This window comes from Capra hircus, chromosome 8 (assembly GCF_001704415.2).
Source record: "Capra hircus breed San Clemente chromosome 8, ASM170441v1, whole genome shotgun sequence".
NCBI lineage: Eukaryota > Metazoa > Chordata > Mammalia > Artiodactyla > Bovidae > Capra > Capra hircus.
The window spans coordinates 50,959,724-50,979,296 of NC_030815.1; the positions used below are offsets into that span (position 1 = coordinate 50,959,724).

The 19,573-nt window shown below is 40.7% G+C and overlaps 1 protein-coding gene across 1 annotated transcript in view; it reads left to right on the forward strand.

Annotated features, from left to right (window-relative positions):
- Positions 70–19,573, forward strand: part of OSTF1 (osteoclast stimulating factor 1) — a 55,243-nt gene continuing 35,739 nt past the window's right edge. The window contains exon 1 of the mRNA XM_005683787.3: positions 70–317. Within this exon, the coding sequence (XP_005683844.3) occupies positions 284–317 (34 nt within the window). The 5' untranslated portion in view covers positions 70–283. The remainder of the gene's footprint in view (positions 318–19,573) is intronic.

Here is a 19,573-nt window from a genome sequence, read left to right on the forward strand (position 1 = left end):
GGGAGCCAATTAGCACGCGGCTAGGCGGCGGCCACTTCCTCGTCTGCGGGGCCGCGCGCTCCGGACAGCTCGGTCGGCCACGGGGCGGGGCGGGGCGGGGCACTTCGCTGAGCCGCCTTGCCTGCCTCGGTTTGTCCGGCTGCCGAGAGTAGACACCGGTCCCTGGAGGCGCACCGTTGCAAAGCAGACAAAAAGAAACTGAGGCGCTCAGAGTGTCGGCTGGAGGCACGTTTGGTTGACTTTCCGTGCGTGGTCTTCAGAATCAGCCGCTCCAGGAAGAGAGATGTCGAAGCCGCCACCCAAACCAGTCAAACCAGGTAAGGGAGGTGCTCGGGGGATCCCGGGCCGGCAGCGGTGCCCCGCGCTCCCTCTGCCCCCTTGGCAGGGCAGGTCAGGCACGTACCCGGCCCCGAGCCTCGCTTTCGCGATCCACGCACCAGGGTGGGATTTGTTGCGTTCGCTCCAGGAGACAGATCGCAAGATTTTCGAGGAATTTGAAAATTTTCAGTTTTAAAGAGGAGTCACCCTCGGTTTTTCAGCGTTGTCATTCGCTGCAGCTTTCCCATCGATGTGATGGCTACGTCCCATTGACGCTTTCCTGGAAAACAGGGCCATTGATCTCCCTTAGGGGGGAGAAAAAAGTCTTGAAATGGTTTTTTCTTCATCCACTTCCTCTTTTTTTTTTTTTTCCTTCACTGTGTGTCACTGTCAAGTTTGAGTTCTTGACCGGCCAAAGCGAACGGGAAGTGCGCTGCTTATAGGGTGGGGTGGGTGAGCGAGTCTCCTTCGGGACTTTAGAGAGGAGCAGCAAATTGACCTTAAGATCTTGGGAAAAGCGTTTAGGAAACTGTAATTGAGCTCCTGACTAGAAAAATCTAGGCTGCGGCAGCGTAATCTCAGTTATTACTATTCGGAAATGTCACTTTATAGTGCTGAACAAGTCCTTTGCTTTACTCCCTCTGTGAGTTTGTCGAGTTAAACTGGAAAGGGTGAGATTTCCTCAAAGCAGGTCTTTTGGCGAATGTTCCTTGTTCATTTCTTCTTCGATCCCTAGAATATTTTCTGGGACAGGGAGAAAGAATTTAAAAGGCACTGAGGCATTTCAGTTCGATACTGTAAGAAACTCATACCTTCATTGGGTAGGTGATTACAGAAAACGTAGAAAATGGACGAGAAATGGCTCTGACATATTCTCAGCTTTTTTCTTCCTGGTCTTAGGTAACTTCAGTATGTTACAGGCTGAAATGTATCTATTTACATCCAGTTTCAAAGTAACCTTGATTAAGAGAGTCGTTTCAGTGATTGATTTTTTTCTTGATTTTTCTAAACTTTAGTCAAGCTGTTCAACTTTCATCTCATCCAGTTTTCTTTCTTCACCATCATGCAGTGGTAGTTTCAAGTCATTTTATTTGAAAATTCTGTACACACTCGCATATATGACATAGTCAGACACCCAGAACCTGAATTTTGGTGGACTGGCGTGTGACTTTGCTGGGACTTTGGCTCTGGTGTGAGCAAAGGTGGGACATGGCTAGGATTGGGCTCTGTGTTTCTTTAGAAATGGAGTCTGATGAGGAATTTGCCTTCTAAATGCATTTGTGGAAAATGGCAGCTTTTAAAACTTAAGTATAAATCAGGACCTCAAGTAATCAACACAACAGAGTTATTCTTTGATAACTGAACAGAGTACTTTATTTCAAAGAAGGTCCTGAGAAGCCATTCATGAGGTTTTTCATCTCTAGACATTTGGTGATGTCTGTGCTACAGCTGGAGGGGCACGGATGTGATATGTTTTTGTGTATTTGCCTGGGTGTAGGGATCACACTGTGACCAGTTGGAAATGCACTCTCAGGAACCATTTTTGTTGTCTGACCTTCCTGCTTTCTCCTTCTATTCAGTAAATCAGAACGCAAATGGTTAAAAAATGACTACTATTCAGACTCCACATTGATTTGTAAATGAGATCCAAACTAAAATAAGATCACCCTAGAAATAATCTGTCAGTGACCTAATTTACAGTGAGAAATATTACTTTTAATCCAACTTGAAACTTTGTGTGGCCTGGCTTAGTTGAAAACAGAAGGGGACTATTATAGTCCTGGCTCTCGTTTACAGTGTACCAGGCACTGATCTAAGCACGTTCCGTGTATTATCTCATTTACCTCTCACAATAACCCTATGAGGTCAGTACCTGTATTGTTCCCATTTCACAGATGCGGAAATGAAGCTAAGTCAAGAAAGGTCAAATTAAGGTGCCCAAGATTAGCCACTGAGTGGAGAGGAGTGGGCAGAATTAGAACCCAGGCAGTTTGGCCCCAGAGTCTGAGCTCTTAACCGTGATGTTACTGTACTTTACATCAAAGCCTACCATTAACTCCTGTCATCATGTGTACTTCCTGGTAGGCAGGAAGTGGGAAGGAGAGTGTCTCTGGTCCTCAGTCAGACTTTCTTGTCACAAACGCACCCTTTGGCTGTAGCAACAAGAAGGGTGGTGCTGACATTTACTTTCTTGTCCTGTAGGCAAGATAGATGGGTGAAAATGTCAAAAGCAGACTTGGAATTGGAAGGCAGGGTGTATTTAATTCTTAGCTTCTTGGTTTGTTTGCACCCCTGCCTCATCCTGAATGAGACTTGATTAAAAAAAAAAAAGACGCAGGAAGTGGGGTCCTATAGGAGGAGGGAAGAATAACAAGAGGAAACTGGAGAGAAAGTTATCTGACAGACATGCATGTTGTAAGAACTTGCAAAGTTTCTAAAGAAGGCCTGTAGATTTGGCTCTTTGCTTCAAGCAGAGAGAGAGAACAGATCAATTACTAAGATTCTCAGTGTTCATAAAATTAAAATGTATTACTTGCTCTGAGAAGAGTTATTACAGTGGTAGTGAGATCTGAAATGAACTTCTCATGGGTGGGTTCTCTTTAAGTATTGCAGTGAACTGGACATGTCTACAAGAAACACAAGTGGGACATCATAATGCTAGTCTTTAGAGCTTCCTGCAGTGCAAGATCCAGGTGAAGCAGCATGGTTCAATTTCAGAGGCAGTGTGGAAATAAGGGGAGCTTAGGTGAAGGAGGACAGAGGACTTACTGGAAGGTTTTAGTAGCAGTGGACATGTAGCTATAATGTGGGCTGATGTATCTGTCGGGGTGATTGGTGTATACTCAGTAGGGGTACCATTTTCCAAAGGAATGTTCTTTCAGAGTCCTAGTCAGCTGCTGGCAGGAGACCCCTGCCACTTCATTTCCTTTTTTACTTTCCTGAGGTTATACCAGAGTTTCGGTTAGTGGCCATATCCAAAATTCATTTGCTAAACACTTCTTAGTACATGCAGCTTATATTTTAGGCCCTGTGCTAGACCCTGGTGCTCCAAGGAACAATAAAATAAGATCTTGTCCCTGAAGCTTTTGAAACTAACAGGGGAGATTTAGGTATCTCCAGAAAATATCTTAGATTGTCGCCTATCTATAATTGGATGGCTGACTTATCCATTTTGCTTGAAAAAAACTTATAGCTAAAAAAGGAAGTAATGTGTTTTTGTTATAGAAAATTTAGAAGCTGTAGTACAGAGAACAATGAATAAATAAATGAAAGTATAAAAATCATCCCTAGCTGTCATCTAGTGATAGCTTTAACTGATTCATTTATTCAGAGAGGAAAAAATTATACAAAACTTCAGATCATTTTAGATGAAAACCTTTTCCCTCTCAAAGGTGTTATATCAGCAGCATATGTGTGACATCTTTGAAGTTTTGTAATGTTTTTGCTGTAAATATGAAGGAACCCAAAACATTGACATTTACTTCTTCAGAGCCCCTTGAATTTATTTTCCCAAGACAGTGAAATATTTAGGCGGCTTTACTTCCATCATGAAAATCAATAAGCCATTTAAAAGAATTGGTCAAGGTCAGACAGGCATCAGGCTTCCGGCCACATGGGAAGGTTATCAGACCTGCTTAGAATGAGAGGATTCTAGTCCAAATATCATTCAACATCCTTTGGCCCATCTTTACATCTTGGGGTGACATTTTCTGATCCTCTTCATCTCATACCTGAGGTCCAATGAAAACCATTGCCAAATTTGTCTTCACTTGAGTAATGGCCATGGGAAGCAAAATACATGGGCTTGGGAAGAGGGAGAGAGACGGGGGACAGACACTTCCTTTTAGTGGGCTGATTTGAACTATTAAGTCAAATTCTCTATTCATTTGTCATTTCATTCATACTTTGATAAAGCTGGGGAAAAAACATTATCAAACAAATTAAATGGGCTTGGGAAAATAGTTTCAGATATCAGTATATAGAGAGATTTTTGACTCTTTTGAACAGCTTTCTAGTACTCTATTGTATTTACTTAACCAAACCCATGAACCACGCTTCAGTCGTTTCTTCTGTTACAGCAAATAGTGTTACAACAGCCTTGTTGCTTACATGTGTGAGTAGATACACAGGACAGAGTCCCGGCAGTGGGATTGTTGTTCCAGAGGGTATGTATTAATACATTGCCACATTCACACACATTTCCAAAACACTCTCCCAAAGAGGGAGTTCTAATTTACTTTCCTACCCAAAATGTTTGAGCATGCCTTACACATGTGAAAAATTGCCACACATGTGATAGGAGATATTATCAAAGTATGGTTAGAGGGCTAGAAGTACAAAGCAAGGAGCTTGAAGACCCTGAGATGGTGTTGCTAAAGAGGGAAAAATTAAGTAGCGTCTCCAACGCTGAGTAAGAATTTAGTAGGCAGAAATGAGGGAAGTTGTTTGACATGTAAAGAAATGAAATAACTTGACACGATGGCCTGTCCACATTTGCTTGACTGCGCAGGGCCTGAGCTTCTCTCACAGAAGCCAGGGATATTTGGTGTGGAACTGTGAACTGGAGAAACTTGTCCCAAATTAAAGAGAAAGCCTTTTGCCTAGTGTTGCAGTTTGTGAAAAACATTATTGCTCCACGCAGAAAGTGAGCATTTGAATGTCCACGTGTGAACCATCTACTCCTGTGTTTATCAATTTGTCAGTGGTTAACAGGAGCTATGGGTGGTTAGTTTGCAGATGTGAGTTAAAGAGGGTCACAGCTTCAGCTCACTCACACAAGTCACTGGTGGGGCTGCTGAGGCCACCTCCTTTTCATTAATTCTTTCCAGTTGTTTCCCACTCAGTGTTTGAGTATCTGTAGAATTTTTAGAAAGTTACAAGGCAAATCCCTCAACTTACTCTTAGGGTAAGAGTTAGGGGAGAGTTCCGTATTTGTGCATTTTGATGAGCATTTTTAAACTTATTAGCTTCCTTAGAATTTGATAAATTGCTTTGGTTTTATATTCTTGGAACCAAAGAAGGTACTAATTCTCACCCCTGTCTCCACCTCCTGCCGCCCCCGTGTGAACTTGAATTTATTAGAGGCGCCAGGTCAGAGGGGGTACAAGTTGCAGATTGGGAGGAAGGTGTAGTGGGCCTGGGCAGCCTGTCAGCCAGAGGCCAAGAAGACAGGAGGCCCGAGGGGCCACACCCAGTAGCGCACTGAATCAGTAGGCAAGCAGACAGACTTCTTCACCGTGCAGTTGTCAGGGCTGAGGGCATGAGAGTAGCTTTGAGAGGAAGTGGAAGAGGTAGGTGCCTGGCTTCAGTTGCTGCTGGGTGGACAGAACAGTGAGGAAGCCCCTACTCAGGCACTTGTGTAAGACAAGCAAGGGGTGGGGGTGGTGGCAGCAGCGGCAAGCCACGGAGGGGACCATGGAGTGGTGAGAGCTTGGGGTCCCTGGAGGGAGGTATCTGGTGGTTCTCTCCTAGTCTATTGCTCCTGTTTCCCAGGGAGCCTGAAAGCAGTTTAAGTTCAAATTAAAGGAGACCCTTGAAACTGACTCTCAGGTGTCTAGACCAGGTTTTCTCTCTTGCTGGAGGGTCAGCCTCTTACAGTGATCTGAAAACCGCCCCGAGAGCCTTTCTGACATCCCTGACTCAGGGATTTTACTGGCTTCTGGGGAATTCAGGGCTTCTGTGTCAGGATTCTCTTGTCTATGAGAGCAAGAGAATCAGCCTTGATTCAACCCACTGGTATGATACTTGTATGACTTCCACTTGGAGAGTGTTCTGGGGTGGCTGTATCTTCTAGAAATGTCTTGATCCAATCCATGCTTATGGAGAGGATCCCTCCAAGTTACAGTTTTCTGAGCACAGATGAGAAATGCTAGGCTGAGAGAAGACCCTCCAGGTTTTTTGGCACAGTTGGCAGATGTCTCCAGACTCCAGATTTGGAAGATTCCACAGAGTCTCATATTTCCTTTCTTGGAAATCAGACTCTTAGGACTCTCTCTGAATTGTTGTGTATGCAGGTTTACAGGGTTTGGGAGCTGCTTTGGGGGTCTATTGTTTTGATGAGTTTGTGAAAGTTTGTTGACAGTAGCCCTGTTGTTGTTCATTCGTTCAGTTGTGTCTGACTCTTTGTGACTCCATGGACTGCATCACACCAGCCTCTTCTGTCTCCTGCTATCTCCTGGAGTTTGTTCAGATTCATGTCCATTGAGTCGGTGATGCCATCCAACCATCCCATCTTCAGTGGCACCCTTCTCCTGCTGCCCTCAATCTTTCCCAGCATCAGGGTCTTTTCCAAAGAGTCGGTTCTTCACATCATGTGTCCAAAGTATTGGAGCTTCAGCATCAGTCCTCCCAATGAACATTCAGTGTTGATTTCCTTTAGGATTGACTGGTTGGATCTCCTTGCTGTCCAAGGGATGCTCAAGAGTCTTCCCCAGCTCCACAATTCAAAAGCATCAGCTCTTCAGCTTTCAGTCTTCTTTATGGTCCAGCTCTCACATCCATACGTGACTGTTGGAAAAACTGTAGCTTTTGACTATATGGGCCTTTGTCAGCAAACTGATGTCTCTGTTTTTTAATACACTGTTTAGGTTTATCATAGCTTTTATTCCAAGGAGTAAGTGTCTTAATTTCATGGCTGCAGTGATTTTGGAGCCCAGGAAAATAAAATCTGTCCCTGTTTCCACTTTTTCCCCATCTATTTGCCATGAAGTTTTGGGACCGGATGCCATGATCTTAGTTTTTTGAACACTGAGTTTTAAGCCAGCTTTTTCACTCCTTTCACCCTCATCAAGAGGCTGTTTAGTTTCTCTTCATTTTCTACCATTAGAGTGGTATCATCTGTGTATCTGAGGTTGTTGATATTTCTTCTGGCAGTCTTGATTCTAGCTGTAGCTTTGTGCTTCATCCAGCCCAACATTTTGCATGATGTATTCTGCATATAAGTTAAATAAGCAGGGTAACAATATACAGCCTTGACATCCTCCTTTCCCAATTTTTAATTAATCCTTTGTTCCATAGCCAGTTCTAATGGTTGCTTCTTGACCTGAATACAGGTCAAATATCCCTGGGAGGACCTAAACTGAAGGTATTCTTACTAGTGTTTCAGACAAGAAAACTGTCTGAGAAATATAGCAACAAACACCAGTCCCTCCAAAGTTAGTTTCTGAATAGTATATCACACCCAAGATTGTTTTCAGCCTAGTTTTTCTGTTGAAGAATAAATCATTCTCTTTTATTCCTCAGAACTCAGGTTCTAAATCGAAGTCATCCAAGGAGCTGCAAATCACAACCTGGGTATACATTAAGAAGAGCTGTTGAGTGGGAGTCAGTGCTTATGGTGACTGCCCACTTCCTCTTTCAGGAAGCCTGTCCCCTCAATAGAGCTGCTTCTAGTTCTTGCCTAACGTCTTCCTACTCAGGAGAGTCCAAGTTTATACCTAAATACTGAGTCTCTAAATGGTCCCTAGGACTTGACACTGACTTAGTAGGAGCTCTGTTCTCCACAATGGGTTCCTGCTCATTTCCTGATTCTCAGTTGGCACTGGATCTCTCTGATGTTTTGACATCTAATCAGGCACTCTCTTGTTGACTGGCACTGGGATGTATGCTGCTTGGTCTCCCCTGAACACTTGTCTTTAGTTTTCTTGGACATATGTTCCCTGTTATATGGCCTTTGGCTAACACACTGAGCCTTTCCAACATGCTGTGACCTTAAGATTGGCATGGGTCTATGTCTGATCTTAGATGGATTTCCCATTGGGTGTCCATCCTTCTTCAGACCTAACCTTTGGTAGACCTGAGTGCCATAGTCCGTTGTTGTTGGGGCTCTGATTTGGGGACCAAGGCCACGTGCCCAGAGAGCCTTACAACCATATCTTGCCCAGGAGCATCCTGGTTTTCGTCACTGACATCACCTGGCACTTGGCTTCCTGTTTTCTCAGTTCCATGGGCCTCTGCGAATAAACTCACTGCTTCACATATGATGAGCAGATTTACCTGCAGTGTTAAACAAATCATTGATTTATCAGAATCGTCTTCCCCAATGTGCTTACATTAAAAAATAAGCTAAAAAGAGATTCCTGAGAGAGAAATTCCTTTTTCAGATGAACTAGTTGTTACTGATAGGAATTTAGGCATAAAGATGGGTTAATTAGGCTATTCTAAGACCAAAGTCTGATTTGGAGGGGAGAGAGGCAGAATATAGTAATGGGAAATGAACGTTAGCTTTGGAGTGAAATTCTGATCTCAATTTTTTTTTTTAATTAACTTATTAGGTCACTTTGATAAGTCAGTCCATAGAGTACTTTGGACCTCAGTTTTTTCGTTTGATTCTAAATCTGATTCTGAGTCTCGATTGCCTTAGACTGACTTTTCAAATAATTCCTCAAATTTCTACATAATTTCATCCTGTGCTTTTTATAGAGCCCTGGACATTTTTGGTAGTCCCTTACTCATCTCCCTGCTACTCCCAGTGATCAGTACCATGGTAATGAAAACATGGAGGAGTTAAATACTTTTTAAGGGCAGTTCATAAATTCACATTTCTATGAGAGAGAGAGGATGGCAGGTGGGCTAGGATGGGGACATAATACATTCTTAATTAGGTCTGGGGTAATTTCACTTAGGTCTCTGGCTACACAGGATGGTGGAGTGTTTTTTTTTTTTTTTTCTTACACCTGCCTAGAAGGCAACATTGAAGTGGCTCTGCAGAAATGTGTCTGGGGTATGCATACATGCATGGATGCCAATAAGATGCTCGCAAAATGTGGCCATTATTGTTGCAGGAAGGGAGACCACTTCCGGGGCTCAAGAGTGGCCTTTTGTCTACACTCAGAAATTAATTGTCCAAGGAGACGCAGGTGCTGACAAAGCAAGAGACTTTATGGGGAAGGGATGCCGGGGCAGAGAGGAGCAGGGTAAGGGAATCCAGGAGAACTGCTCTGCCACGTGTATTGCAGTCTCTGGTTTTATGGTAATGAGGTTAGTTTCCTGTTTGTCTCTGGCCAATCATTCTAACTCAGGGTCTTTCCTAATGGCACGTTCATCTCTCAGCCAAGATGGCTTCCAGCCAGAAGGATTCTAGGAGTTTGGTAGGATGTATGGACTGGTGTCTTCTCTCTCCTTTTAACTTTTCCTAAATTATTCTAGTTGGTGATATCTTGTTACATCTACATTGCTTAACTAGGGCCTCCTGTTGTAAGATAACTCATGCAAGTGATTACTAGGTGCCTGGCTGGAGGATGGTTTCAGTTAGTGGTTCCCCTAACAATTCCCCCCTGAGAGACTTTATACTCAATATACTTCCTGGGAGTTGAGGTAGAGATCTCTTCTACAAATACTTCCTGTTGAGAGTGGGAATAGTCCTACCTAGTAGAGTAGAAGTCTCTCACCACGAGGTAGTCTTCACCCAAAACCAGCATTCTCCCTCATAGTAACATGAGTTTAGCCTGAAACTGTTGGACCCTGTCAGAGGTAAACAGCAGCAACAACAGAGAATATTTTCCGGGACCATAAAAGACTGTTACTCAACAGTAGCCAAAAGCGTCTGGACTACCTGTCTTAATAGTCTTTTATGGTCCCTGAAAATATTCTCTGTTGTTGCTTCTTCCCATATCTGGAGTTACACTATTACCATTGTTGATCTTGGTATGGTTATGAAACTTCATTTTATCAGAGCTAGAGTCACACTTTTGGAAATGCAGAGAACTATTTAGCTAGCAGTATTAGTAAAGTCCTAAGTAAGAATTTAAGTCAAGAACTTCCATTAGGTGTGACCCATTATATCCCGGATCTTCTTAATCTGTTCTGTACCAATCCTTATCTTTGAGGGAAGTTATATCCATAAGGCACCTAGCCCAGTTTCTTAGTGTTACTATGCTGGTTATCTCTAGTATGGTTTAATTTTCCCCAGCATGAGGGGAGCCTTTATGTTTAAATGACCATACCCTGGTGTTAACCTCCTGGTTGCAGATCATGGAGCACCTGATCTTCATCCAAAGATAGGTTACTCAGTTATGCTTCAGAAACAGACTTAGAGTGCCGTTCTCATAATTCAGTTAAACTTCACAACAATATAACATAACAGCGAGGAACTAGGAAGTGAGTCTCAGGAAATACAGGCCTCAGTAAACAGAGTTAGATTTTGATATCCACTGAAACGTCTCTTTTTCTCTAAAATTACCCTCATTTTTACAAATGTGGTCTACTGCTTGGTTGCTCAGTCATGTCTGACTCTGCAGTCCCATAGACTGTAGCCCACCCAGGCTCTTCTGTCCATGGGATTTTTCAGGCAAGCATACTGGAGTGGGCTGCCATTTCCTTCTCCAGTATAGTCAAATCAAGGTTAGCTTTTTCACAAATTAAGTGTGATCAATTGATAAAAGGTGTCTCTGAGTCAGGAAAGCCAAGCCAATGACTTGTCACAGATTTCTACTTAGGTAAATTCTTCCTTTTTGAGGTCTGCAAAGTACCTTCACACGTGCACCTGTGAGAAGGTGGCTTTTCTAGTTTATCTGATAAAGCTGCTGGCAGCCTAAGAGTTTCCAGTCCATGGAGGGGTCAGGTAGAGATGAAAGAAAAATATTTCAGTCTGCTTACAGAGGTGTAATTATTAAACTGCTGGTAAGTCATAATTAGATTGAGGGGAAGGGTTTCTTTATATCTGGAAAACACAGATTAAATGTTTTGGATAGAAAAATAAGCATTATAACTGCATTCACCAGTTCACTCCATAACTAATCCTCTTGTTAAACTTTTGATGAAGTCATCAAGTTTCCTTAAGATTCTTTCTTACCGTTCTTCAGTATAATTTGAGATTTAGCAGAGTACAACTGTCTATAAATGACAGAAAGATTTAAAGAGTCATGATTAAATATCTGATCATAATGTAGTTGATAAGAAATTTGCTGTGACATGCAATATTTTGAAATAACTAGAATAGAGCATACTAAATTTTTGAAATTCCATGTAATTTCTAGAATAACCCCAGTTTTAGTCACTCAGTCATGTCCAACTCTTTGTGACCCCTTGGACTGTAGCCTGCCAGGCTCTTCTGTCCATGAGATTTTCTAGTCAAGAATACCAGAGTGGGTTGCCATTTCCTTCTCCAGGGGATCTTCCTGACCCAGAGGTTGAACCCTGGATTCAATTGCAGGCATATTCTTTACCATCTGAACCACCAGGAAAGCCTAGAATAGACTGTACTGTATTAATAATATACTAATAATGTGCATTATTAATGATAATAATGTACAAATCCATAATGTATTAATAATATCCATACATTATGGATATATATATTTTAAAAGGTTATCACTCATGTAATAATAATGCTCACCAAATAATTTAATGTACTAGTTAATATTTCTGTCTGAGATGCATTATGGCCTTCTAAAACATTTCAAAGTTAGCTGGAGGTCAAAAGAACTATAATTAAAAATTTATATTTTGGAAGTTTGTCAGAAAAATATCAAAAGATTTTGAAGTTGTCTGAAAAATATAAATCCTATCTACTCAGTCAAATAGGATCATGGATCTCTGTGAAATAGTAGTTATTCACTTAGCCAAAGTAACAATATAGTCCATGGGATCGCAAAGAGACGGACAAGACTGAGCAGCTTTACAAACCCCCCCCCAAAAAAAGTAACAATAAAATATTTCAAAGGCAAATACAGAACAGATCACTTAAAAGGTAAAGAAACTTAAAATCTGTTATCAAAGGCAATCCAGTATTTTAAGAAAAGTTGTCCTCATATCAGAGAGAGAAGCTTAAGTTTTAGACCAGCTTAGTTTTAAAATATAGTTACTCAATTTAATTTATTCTAAACTTAGCCAGTCCTGACTATGTACAAAACTCTTTTTTCAGGGTCCACTTCCCACAATCCTCCCCTCACTTTCTGTATCCATTACTTTTTCTTTTTCATCCAGAAATCATTAGCTCTCAGGCAGACTTATTTTCTTTTTCCTAATAAAATGCAATTCTATTCCTCATATACCCTCTTTATTCCTCATATACCCTCATATAGCTGAAAACATATATCCGGCTTCCTAATGTATACTGAAATGCTTCCTTTATTATTTCTATTAACGCTAATTACATGTTTGAATTAGACTCCTCAACTCTTGAAAACCTTAATTTCTAGTGAAAACTAAGAATGAAACAATTATGAACTATCTTACTTTAGCATTCTGTAGATTGGTGAACATAAATTCCTGTGATAATTTTAAAAACATTTGCTTTTTTATAGAGAACATCTCAGGGTAGCTCCAAGCATATTCATTAATAGTCCTAAATATCTTTAGTTTCTCTATTTAGTAATTGATGTCTCAGTATCTTATTTTATTTGGGAATGACCAAGCTATTCAACAGATTTCCATTATTTAAAGCTTAATTTAACACAGCTGTAAAATTTCACATTACCAAATATCTGAAAGATCATGCTCAAGTAGACATTCCTAAAACATAATTATTCTTTAAAAGTTCATCCAAAGCATTTATTACACTTATAAAAATTTCATCATACCAAATTATTTTTCTTGCTGACAAATTTGCAACAGATATAATAAGGCCTTGTTTGACTTCTATTAAACCGAGGCACAATAAAGATATTATGTTTAACGTTGGTGACTCTAAAGACAAGTCTGTGTTAATTAGATCAACAAGCTTAAACATTAATACCAAATATTAATATAATATTGAATATTTCCCAGTTCACGTGAACTGAAATTAATTCTGGCCAGTTACCTTGTGTTTTTTTTTTTTTTTTTTGAGAATTTATATAAGCACTTAATTTCCTTTTATCTAATTAAGTAGTGCTCACTTACAAATTAATTTTGCTAATACCATCCAAAGGTAAAAACAAGAAAACGGCAACCCACTCCAGTACTCTTGCCTGGAGAATCCCATGGAGGGAGGAGCCTGGTAGGCTACAGTCCATGGGGTCGCAAAGAGTTGGACACGACTGAGTGACTTCACTATTCACTATTCACTAATACACGCATAAACGTATAGACAGGCACAACCAGAGATCTCACCACCTCATTTTCTAAACTTAGCTATGAATCAGGTATTACAGTATAAAACTCATTAGCTTATAAATAACAGTTGTAATAGGTAAAGTTTAAAAGGCTTCTTACCCATTCCCCTCCTCCCCCACCCCAGTCTCAGTAATTAGATATGGTCTAGATAAGTGAGCCTGAGAGCTCTAATCAAGCACACGGAGAGAAAATCAAGTTCTCTGCTCAGTCATGTTCAACTCCTTGTGACCCCGTGAACTGTAGCCCACCAGGCTCCTCTGTCCATGGCATTTTTCAGGCAGGAAATACTGGAGTAGGTTGCCATTTCCTACTCTAGGGGATCTTCTTGCCCCAGGGGTCAAACCCTGTCTCTTGTGTCTCCTGCATTGGCAGGCGGATTCTTTATCAGAAAGGAGGGTTTTCAATGCTTTTCTCTAGAAGCTGATTGATAGTCCTCCTGTAAGAGAGTGATTCTCAGGCCACCCTTTACTCTGTCAGCTATGTAGATCTGACACAAGAAACCAATTTGTTCAAGAAAATAACATTTACATACTTACAGGGCTTCTGATATAATGGCAATGTTAAGAACGTAGACTTGTACTAATGGGAATAAGTTTTAGTTAGACTTGTACTGATGGGAATAAGTTTTATTGCTGTAACTTTAGACTCAAATACAGAAAATTTGGTTCACAGTTGAAAATTATTATAGTGATCTTGAGTGTTAATTTTTCCCTAAATGTCTTTATAGATAAGGGACTGCAGTTTGTTAGGACAGATGCCAAGAAGGCAGGGCACTTGTGCATCTAGATGGTAGGACACATTCCTAGTAATTATTATGGAAGCCTGCAGTTTGGGTGACCACTGAATATTGGTGGAAAGCCAAACCCTAGAGAGTGCAGAGTGTCCCGTCTTCCGTCCCTGTGGGCAGAGCAGTTATTTTCACTGTCTACCCTTCCACATTATAAACAGCAGATAGTTCTGCAGGCTCAAGGGAGGGGACCAGAGGTTTTCCTAGAAGTTTAAGAACAAATTCCAAATTCCCTATGACCCCATGTTTCTGAAAAAGAGAAATGATCTTCTGGGCATCCATTAATGAAAAAGAGTTTAAAAAAAAATCCATAAGCAATTTGCCTTGGGTCTTAGAGTGCTGAGGTTAGTCCCTGAAAATAAGCATGTAACCCTCAGGAATTTTATCACAGCCCCACCCGAGGCCTAGAGTAGAAGGAAGATTTTCCTACGAATGGTCCTATAATTATCCTGTTTTAATTATAACTCCAGAAAACTACAGCTGTTTGTGTTTGTCTCTGTCTAGCCTTTGGGGAAATCCTCAGGACTTAATTCTCACTCCCTCGTCCTCCCAACAGCTAATCTGGTTTGGAAAAATACCTGAACATTTGTTTGGGTTAAGATTCTCCCCTGACCTTTTCCAGGAGTCATTTGGACTTTTTGGGTCTTTCCAGACCTTCCAGTTGTAGCCCCTCCTTTCCATAAACAGTGTTGACTTTCAGAACCAGGTTGATTTGGGTGGAGGAACTCACAACTGAGCACATCCCCTTTCTGGGGCTGAGTCTTCAGCAATGCCAGGTCTGGCCCTGGGATGTAGCTTCCAACAGAGGTGTTACGTCCAACTTTTCTGGGGCCACCTGGAACGTGACCCTTGGGAGCACTTCACAGACCTTTTGAAGGAGCACTAGTATATGACTTGAGAAGGAATGCAGTTAGGGAAACAGTTTCCAGTTTAAAGGCTGTTGTCTTAGTGAGTCGATGATCTTGGAATAGCTTAGACATCTTGTTGGTTTCCTATAGGTGACCTTCTGAACTCACTTTCCTGTTTTTGGTTCTGTTATAATTTTGGAAAGAAACTTGTTTAGAGTCTCTCATATGTGCTATAGAAGACAATTTGAATTATTTTTTTCTGAGCTGAGAGAGACTCAAAGTTTTTGCTTACTCTTTGCTTCCACTTATTACGTTTTCCTGTTGTGTTTGATAATATTTTTCACTCATCCAGAGTGTATTATGCAAGAGTTCTAGGATTAACTAGAAGTAGTAAAATGCTCTCACTACAGATTTGACCCCTGTGTGTCTATTAGGTAGGTAGGAAGTGAGTCCTTTAACTCTGTTCTATGTCTCTAGAGAGTCTCTAATCATTTTCTTAAATATAGTATATACCTTTGTCCCTATATCAGATTTTAAGGGGTTCTGCTTTAAATAAAGGAAACATTTTTATCATCATGTTATCTTGCTAGCTTTTGTCTTTATAGAGGACTAAGACTGTTTGTTTTGTTATTGTTGCAGAGTTTTATTTTCTATGTACAATTGTAATTTCCTAAGGAATTAGTCGTTCATGAAGTCTTTAAGCTTGTCCATATATTATTTGCTCAAAATTTTAAAAAATTTCTTGAAAAAATAGAATACTTTCCAAGGCCATTTTTAATATATTCTGAGAGTATTTTATTTTTGCAAGGACTACCAGATATCTAATCTGAAAAATTCCCATTTGATCTCTAAACACTGGTTATGTACATTCATATATAAATGTAATGATAAGTATTTCCGAAAAATTTTTTGTTTTTGAGTGTGTGTTTCCTGGGTCATGATATGCAAAATGTTTCTTGTTATGGGTCTCAGAAAAATTTGAGAACTCTCTAGCCTGTCTGCACTCATGTCCCCAGCCTAATCTCTCACCATTTCTCCTGCCAGGCTTCAGGCCTGTTGATCTTCAAGACATTCCTAGGCCACCTTTCACCCTTTCTGGCCTCCAGCCCCTCTGTCTACGTTCTGCTCTGTATTCTAGTCTGCCCTAGACTGCCACCAGCCCCTCTTTTCAACTCCTATTATTTTTCCAAAAACAAAGTAGGTGCTATCTCCCATATGACCAGCACTGACCTAAAAATCTACTCACTGTCTGTGTTACTTACATGATCCGTGTATTCTCATTTTTGTGAGCATACTTGGTGTTACAGTTGCTTGTCTTTCCACCCATAATTTTTTTTTTTTTGGTAGTGAGATCAGAGAGTCCAAGAGGACAAAAGAGAACTCATATTAATAAATACTCTGCTGATAAATAAAGTGCACATAAACTTTTGGCTCACTAGGATATTAAACTAGACCACCTTTTCCTGGTTATATATGGGATTTATATTCTTTTAGATAAGAAAATAGAGAAGAAAATAAACATGACTTATAGTTCCATCACCCAGAGATGAGTGTTAACATTGTAGTGTTGTTTCCTTCCAGTTTTTCTTCTATGCATATCTTTATTTTACATAGCTGATTGTATATATAATATTACCACCTGTGACATTATGTTTATGTATCTGTAAAATGTAAGCATATCTTCCAAAAGCTTATTTATAAAAGTCATAATAAATCCTTTTTTAATTAATTACTGTGATAACCTGTATTCCAATGTATGCATACATTTATATGTTCATGCATTTCTGTTTTTTTTTTTCTATAATTCTATATTCATTGCCATTATAGACTGTTTATGTTCCCCCAAAATTCATGTACTGAAGCCTTAAACCTAATGTGATAGGGATGGGACCTTGGGGGAAGTAATTAGGGTTAGATTAGGTCATGAGGTTGGGACCCACCTGGTGGGATTTTTAAAAGGAGTGAGAGAGAGATCTATGTCTGTGCGTACCAAGGAAGGGCCATGTGAGCACGCGGTGAGAAAGTAGCTATCTGCAAGCCAGGAAGAACCCTCTCACTAGAAACCAAATTTGCCAGCACCTTGATCCTGGACTTCCCAGCCTCTCTCTAGAACTGTGAGAAGTAAATGTCTGTTGTTCAGGTGCCCAGTTCATGGTATTTTGTTGAGGCAGCCTGAGCTGACTGAGGACACTGGCTATAGGTTTCAAAATGACAGTGAGGTTTAAAACTCTAACTGAATTCTTTAATAGCCACTAAAGAATATCATATTCTTCCCTGGTGGCTCAGATGGTAAAGAATCTGCCTGCAGTGCAGGAGACCTGGGTTCGATCCCTGGGTTGGGAAGATGGAGGAGGGCATGGCAACCCACTCCAGTATTCTTGCCTGGAGAATCCCATGGACTAAAGAGCCGGGCTACAGTCCATGGGGTTGCAAAGAGTCGGACATGACTGAGCAACTAAACATAGCACACACAAGGTATATAATATTAGCTGTTATGCTTTGTTTGCTTAACAAAAGCATTTCAGCTTCTCTGTGGGGGTATTATAAATGATAAACTAATATAAAGGATAAAGTGAAGTCGCTCAGTCGTGTCCGACTCTTTGTGACCCCATAGACTGTAGCCTACCAAGCTCCTCTGTCCATGGGATTTTCCAGGCAATAGTACTGGAGTGGATTGCCATTTCCTTCTCCAGGGGATCTCCTGACCCAGGGATTGAACCCGGGTCTCGCATTGTAGACAGATGCTTTACTGTCTGAGCCACCAGGGAAGCCCAATATTAAGGATATACAGGGTATATATATAATATAAAGGATGTATATAATCCTATATAATGCATAGGATTTTGATAAGGCTGTCTTGCCAGTGAAGATAAAAACACAAGGGATAAAATAAAAATTTATAGTAATTAATAAAAGCTAACATGGGTACATACAATGTCTCAGGAATTACACATAGTACTTTACATATATAAATTTGTTTAAATCCATTTAATCTCAGTGTCCCAGCAACAAAAGCTCAGATCTTTCTGAGCCATGTCCATAGTGTTCAGAGCATGAACCCTGAGCCAGACAGCCTGGGTTTAAACCTCATTTCTGCCCTAGCTGTGTGGACCTGGACACCTTGCCCACCCTAACCTGTTTCCTCAGCTGTAAAATAGTGTGAATAAGGTATTTATGTTTCAGGATTGTTTTGATGATTAGAAGTTGCTACAAGTCAGCCCTTTGTATAGTATCTGGTCTGTGTAAAGTGTCCCATAAATGTGAGCTTTGATGGGTCATTCCCTTTTGGATTAGAGGTATCAGTGTTAGGAAATGCTGCGTCAGTCTTGGATGTATGAATTCATTTGCCCAGCCAGTCATTTCCCACAGGACAAGGCTGAGCCCCAGGCTGCTTTCAGGGCGGTCAGAGGCACACCTGCTGCCTCCTCAGGCTGTAACACGTGCTCCTTTGGTCTGACTTGTCCTTCACCAGATAAGGGGGCAGCAGACTTTTTCTGTAAACGTACAGATGGTAAATATTTTAGGCGTTGTGAGCCTAATGGTCTCTGTTATAACCACTTGACCCTGCCATGGTAGTGGGAAAGCAGCCGTGGATGACATATAAATACTGACTCCGTTCCAGAAGAACTTCATTAATGAGCACTATAGTTTGAATTTCAGGTAATTTTCATATGCCATGAAATGACATTCCCTCCCAGCCAATTTAAAATATAAAGCCATTCTTGGGACTTCCCCGGTGGCTCAAATTGTAAAATGTAAAGCCGTTCTTAATTCTTAGCTCACAGATTGTACAAAAACAGGCACTGCTATCACGAGTTGGTCCCCAGACTCACCTTGTCCCTTCGCAGAAGGTGCTGTGGTCAGTGGAGCCTTTTTACTTTAAATTCCAAGAACTGAAATCAAGAATTTTCTTCCATTCTTCTCCGAGATCTCCCCAAGCTGACTTTGGAAGCAAGGTGTCTTGAGATGAAGAGTTTTACGGACCATTGCTTTCTTTCCTCTAATTTTTAACCCATCAAAACATATTGGCAGTGAACTTGTCATTTGAAAAGTCCTGCTCTTAAGGCCTTTTATGTTATACTGAGGAGAAGAAATAAAAATAACCAGCAGATGTGAAAATAACGAAATTTGCTGAAAGGCACTGAAAAGTATAGGCAAAGGAAAAAATGGGTAAGAAAGGCACACTGTTAATAAACAGAATCCTCTTGTCAGAAAACACACTGGCTACTGTTTTTAATGAGTCTGCCATTCCTGCAGCTGAAATCAAGACACATTTCAAATTCTTTAGATTTTTTTTTTTTTTTTTGATTACATAAGAGGGTAGCAGGAAAGAGATGGTGCTGGAGTAAGGAGAGATGAAAGCATTACGTTCCTAGTCTTTTCTGCTAGTTACAACCTTTAAAGGTACATGTAAATAGAGTTCGTTGGATTTGATTTAACTCATCCAAGAATATAAGTATGAAGGGAGAAGCTTATTGCTATACTCACACAGTGATTTTCTTTGCAAGAAAAACATTTTATTTTCAAGAGCAGTGGACTTGTGTGGACTGACGAGAATAGAGATCTTCACCCAGAAGCCTGTTCT